Below are 4,877 nucleotides of genomic sequence, written 5' to 3' on the forward strand. Positions count from 1 at the left end.
CCCCCCCCGTCGACACCAACCATTAGAACAAAAAACCTACAGATGCCCTCTGGTTTGTTATTCCAATTGATTAACTCTATTTTGATTTATTTAAGCAAAAATATATTTTGTTGCTTTCAAAAGTTAAATAGAAATGACTTTGAGTGGCTTAGGTCATTCCTTTGAGTAAATGTTTCTTTACTCTTTTGAATTAAGAAATTATTTCCTTGGTTTGCAAAGTTTCCAAATTTCTAGTAAAGTATTTATATCAGAAGTATTTTGGTTGTCAAGTATCAGTTATTCATGAAAAGTAGAGGTGGTTCAATGTAACTTTTTTCAGAAGCTGCTAGATCGGTTTGACTATGATGATGAACCGGAAGCAGTGGATGATTCAAAAAAAGAAGATACAACACCTTCTCCTTCCATTTCTCAACCAGCCTTGTAAGTCTTATTTGAATTCATAGTAAAATAAACCAGATTAGGAAGAGAGACTTATAATAAAACCTTTTGTTAAAATTCCAAGCTATTTGAGAACTTTGCTACGCTCTTACTTTGGCCATGGATAGTAACAACCATGTTGCTTGTTTGAATAGTAGAGTTATGAGGGTTTGGCATGTCACATTGAGTGGGGAAGGTGTTCTATAAGGTAGTCAAGAACTCAGTTCTAGGTTCAAAATTTCAGGCATGCACTTTTTTATAAAGGTGGATATTTTGGGGTATTTTTTATTAAAATCCACTCAGCTACTTTGCTGGCTGTTAGATGGATGCTGTTTTGAAAATTTGGATTTAGTATGTTTTTAGTAGCTGGTACAACTTGGTTATATATAGTACATACAGAAAAGTATGAAGTCAAATTGCAAACAAAAGTTTTAAAAAGTACAAAGTCAATTAGTCTTTTAGCACTCAAGTTAAAAAATACCTGCATTAAGGATGACTGTTTAAACTGATTTCAGCCCCTTTGTGCTATATGTATTATAATATAGTCTTTAATTAAATGATGATCACATATATTCTCCCCCACCCCTCCCCAGACCCTCCTCATTCAGGCTGGATGGGGCTCAAATGGTTTATTCAGCTTTTTTCATCCAATGCCCTATGTACTGTACACTTAGTAGGGGTACACTAAGTGTACTGTATACATATTAAAACATTGCTCTAAATATGGAATTAATCTCCTACATCTTTTTAATCATGCACATCACCTTGGAACTTGATGGTTTCACAGATATTTAATTTATTTTCATAATACCTCAGTGAAGTAAACTGAAATATTTTTCCAGGTTTACTGGTGGGATCTGAGTCATTTATCAAAGTGCCCTTATGTGATTGCCCAGTTTCACATCCTGGAACTTGACTTTTCAATGTAATTAATGTAGTTAGACCACTTTAAAGGGCAGGTCCCATTGATTTCAGTGACAGTCATGTCCCGAGTCTCTTGAGCTGAGCACCAAGAAAATAAGAAACACTTGTGTGAGATGCTAAACAAGTCACTTATTTTGTGGCAGAATTGGAGTTAATATCAAATTCTCACTTCCTTTCAGCTGCCATAGTATGGGACTCTTCTTCTTTCTATAGTCCTGTCTTATTTACTACAAACCATCCAGCTTTTCCAACAGAGGCAAACACAACCATCTTGTTAACTAAGTAAACTTGATTTAATTAATTGAGCACTATGGATATTATTGCCTTGAATTAGCAGCAAATGGCACATATCTAATCTCTCTGTGAGAGATGCATCCTCTCTCGTACTCAGTATTCAGATTCCAAATTGTAGGTGCATTAGAGCTGATCAGCCAGCTTGTAAGAATATTTTACCCATCCTTTGTTCTCGGAACCAGGTAAATCCCTTTTTGTTAAAAACCAGAGTGAAGCAATAGTGTTTAGCCTAGGGTAGACGCCCAGTGTAGAAAATCTCAGCCTGAATAGCATAAAGTTCAGCAAAATCACAGTTTTACATAGGATAAGATATTCACTTTTACATGGACTTTAATTTTGGCAGCACTGCCTGTAATTCAATGTTCGATATAGAGAATTTGCAAGACTCAAAATCTTGCAAAAAACTCCTAGTGAGTCTCCTTATTGTGGAGAGTTATAGGAGAACACTTGTTGTTTTGTTTTTTTCTTGAAAAAGTGTTGAAAGTATTGTGGATTCAGAATTGGTGAATTTTTTTACTCTTAATTTTAAAGGAAGAATGAGTAAACACATACGAATGTATAAAAAAATTCAGTACGGTAAGAATACAGTTAAAAACTCAGTGTATAGTAAAAACATAGTAAAAGCTGAATATTTATGTATGTAATATTAACTTGCTGCTGCAGAGTAATTGTCTGTTGTTTAGTGGATTTCCAGGAGAAGGTATGCCACCACCAGTATATCCACAACTCCCAAATATAGATCCGTTTCAGCAGCGAATGATAGGAATGCAACAGGATCCAATACGCCACCAGGTAGTTTTAAGACTTTTTTTTTTCCTGTCATAAAACTATTGCAATTTTGAATATTCATAGTATCTATTGGTAATACAGAATTCATGAAACATTTGTGGTGCAAAGAAATAGAAGCATAAATATTGAGTATGAAGAAATATTTTTTACTAGTTACCTTGTACTTATAGCTTACGTACATGCTTAAATTTGAATACAGAGGTTTAATGGTAACACAAACTTAAGCATGTGCAAAATGTTTGCTGCATCAGGACCTTAACAGTAGTGTTAGTTACAGAGTAGAAAATGTTAGAATGCTTTAAAACAGTTACTACAGGATTAAACACATCTGTGAAAAGGGCCCATGAGATGTATGCAAAAATTCAGCATGTCAATATGCATTTTTAATGGTAAAATTAAGACTTATACTTGTTTTGCTCAGAGCAGCTTCTTATCAAGCCAAGTGTATCATTTTACTAGAATTTTTTCAGGAAGGACTAAGTAAAAATGCATGGATTCTTTTTTCCAAAGGTTCCACTTCCTCCCAATGGACAAATGCCAAGTTTTGGACTTCTACCTACGCCACAGTTTCCTCCTATGGCTCAGCCTGTAATACCCCCAACACCACCTGTGCAGCAAACTTTTCAGACTCCTTTTCCAGTACAAAGTGAGCCACCACACATGCAGAAAACACATCAGCAGGTGAGGACCGTTGCCATTGAATACATTTTTATCTCCTACTGCTTTTAAAGTGTGTTTATTAAGTGCAGACAGTCTGTCAGGAGAACACATTACTACTGGCAACCATAGATGCTCATAAAATCAGTTCGTTGTGAAGTCTTGGTGACCAAAGTGCTTCTCCAGAAACTATACCACAAGTGCAGTGTTCTGCCTCTCTCTAGCAGAAGCAGCATGAAAATTTGTCTGCTTCTCTTCGAGTAAGACTTGGATTAGGGTCTTAGAAACAGACTGTTTGCCTCTCCTTGACTGCCCAAAGGGTTATTATGGACTCAGTGAGATTGGCTTTCGTTATGAAAAAGTCAGTAAGCAAATTTTTCCTTAAATTTTGTTAGACCTTTTTTATTGTTATTTGTCAGTCTGGGTATTGTGTTACATGAATATTCATATCCCTTTGTAGCTTCCCTTCAACTCAAACAGATAAATGGTTCTTGGCAGACCATATAATCCTGGTGTGTAATTTTACAAGTTACAACCCTGCAGAGACATTGGTTATCCAAGACTCATCCCAATTCACAAAAATAATGAGGTTTCACCCCAGTCCTGGCCACAGTTTTGAAAATTTGGCAGTAAGGTGCATTTTGCAGCATGACGGCTCTTTCCCTGTTGGTTCAGGACATCTAGCAGGGACATTCGTAATGTCCTGTATGCTTCAGAACTGTCCTGCATGTTTCTGTTCATTTCTCGTACTTGAGAGAGCTGTCAAAAGTGAGAGAATCCCTATTACCGGTGTTTCTCCATGACCTTTTTGTTGGATTCCTGTACTTTTCCAAGAATTTTTTTACTGGTCGGTCCCTTCTCCTTCATTTCACTCCAGGATGATAAGCCCTTGCATCTTGTAGTAGATGGTGTTTCAGAGACCCCAGCGAGTAACCTGGAGTCTTTGACACACTTTTGTGATCCTCTGGGGAAGATATTCCTTTCATGGATTCAACATGCACAAGATCCAGGGGCTGTGCACTCTTTGAAACATCTTGCTTCCTTTAAACCAGGGGAGGACAATTATTTCGGATGGAGGGCCGCTTACCCAGTTTTGACAGGCTGTCAAGGGCTGCATGGGTAGCCCTGCCCCTTGACAGGTGCCCCACCCCCTGGTCACCATCTTGGGACAGATGTCCCAATGTGTTTGGTTCCAAGACATTGGGACATTTGGCTTCATGTCCCAGGGCCAGCACCGGTGGGGCATAGGCTGGCAGGCTGCGCTGTACCAGCAAGAGGGGGGAGTTGGCCTAGTTCCATAGAGCCCCTGCTGTCTGGGACCCTGCGCTCCTGCCACCCTGCTCTGGGCCCCACCAGTACTGGCCCCTGTACACCGGTGTGGGCCCTGTGCACCCACTGGCTCCCTGCCCACTTCCAGTGCCCCTCAGCCCTGCTGTACAGGCAGGGAGTACGGGCAGTGCATAGCCCTGACCCCCTGCTCGCCAGCAGGGAAGAAGCTAGTGCTCAGTGTGGGGAAAAGCAGCCCCTCGCCCACCCTATGGCCGGCGCTCCCTGCTGCAGTTGCTTACAGCTCACGTGGGGCTGTCTGGAGCAGGCACAGGCAACCCCACGTGGGCTGTGAGCAGCTGCAGTGTGGGGTGCTAGCCGTAGGGCAAGTGAGGGGCCCCTTTTTGCCGCGCTCAGCACCAACTTGTAACCTGGCCCTGCTGCCAGCCTGGGCTCCGCGCCAGCTCTGGGCTTGCTCATGGGGGGCTGCGTGAGGCAGCAGCAACTGCAGCCGCCCTCCCCCCCCCCCC

The 4,877-nt window shown here is 40.9% G+C and overlaps 1 protein-coding gene across 1 annotated transcript in view; it reads left to right on the forward strand.

Moving 5' to 3' along the window:
* SCAF4 (SR-related CTD associated factor 4) overlaps positions 1-4,877 on the forward strand; it is a 61,768-nt gene that overhangs the window by 20,788 nt on the left and 36,103 nt on the right. The window contains exons 7-9 of the mRNA XM_019524241.1: positions 323-420; positions 2,319-2,427; positions 2,935-3,105. Coding sequence (XP_019379786.1) covers positions 323-420; positions 2,319-2,427; positions 2,935-3,105 — 378 coding nt within the window. The remainder of the gene's footprint in view (positions 1-322; positions 421-2,318; positions 2,428-2,934; positions 3,106-4,877) is intronic.

This window comes from Gavialis gangeticus, unplaced genomic scaffold (assembly GCF_001723915.1).
Source record: "Gavialis gangeticus isolate Ggan-Ray unplaced genomic scaffold, GavGan_comp1, whole genome shotgun sequence".
Taxonomy (NCBI): Eukaryota; Metazoa; Chordata; order Crocodylia; family Gavialidae; genus Gavialis; species Gavialis gangeticus.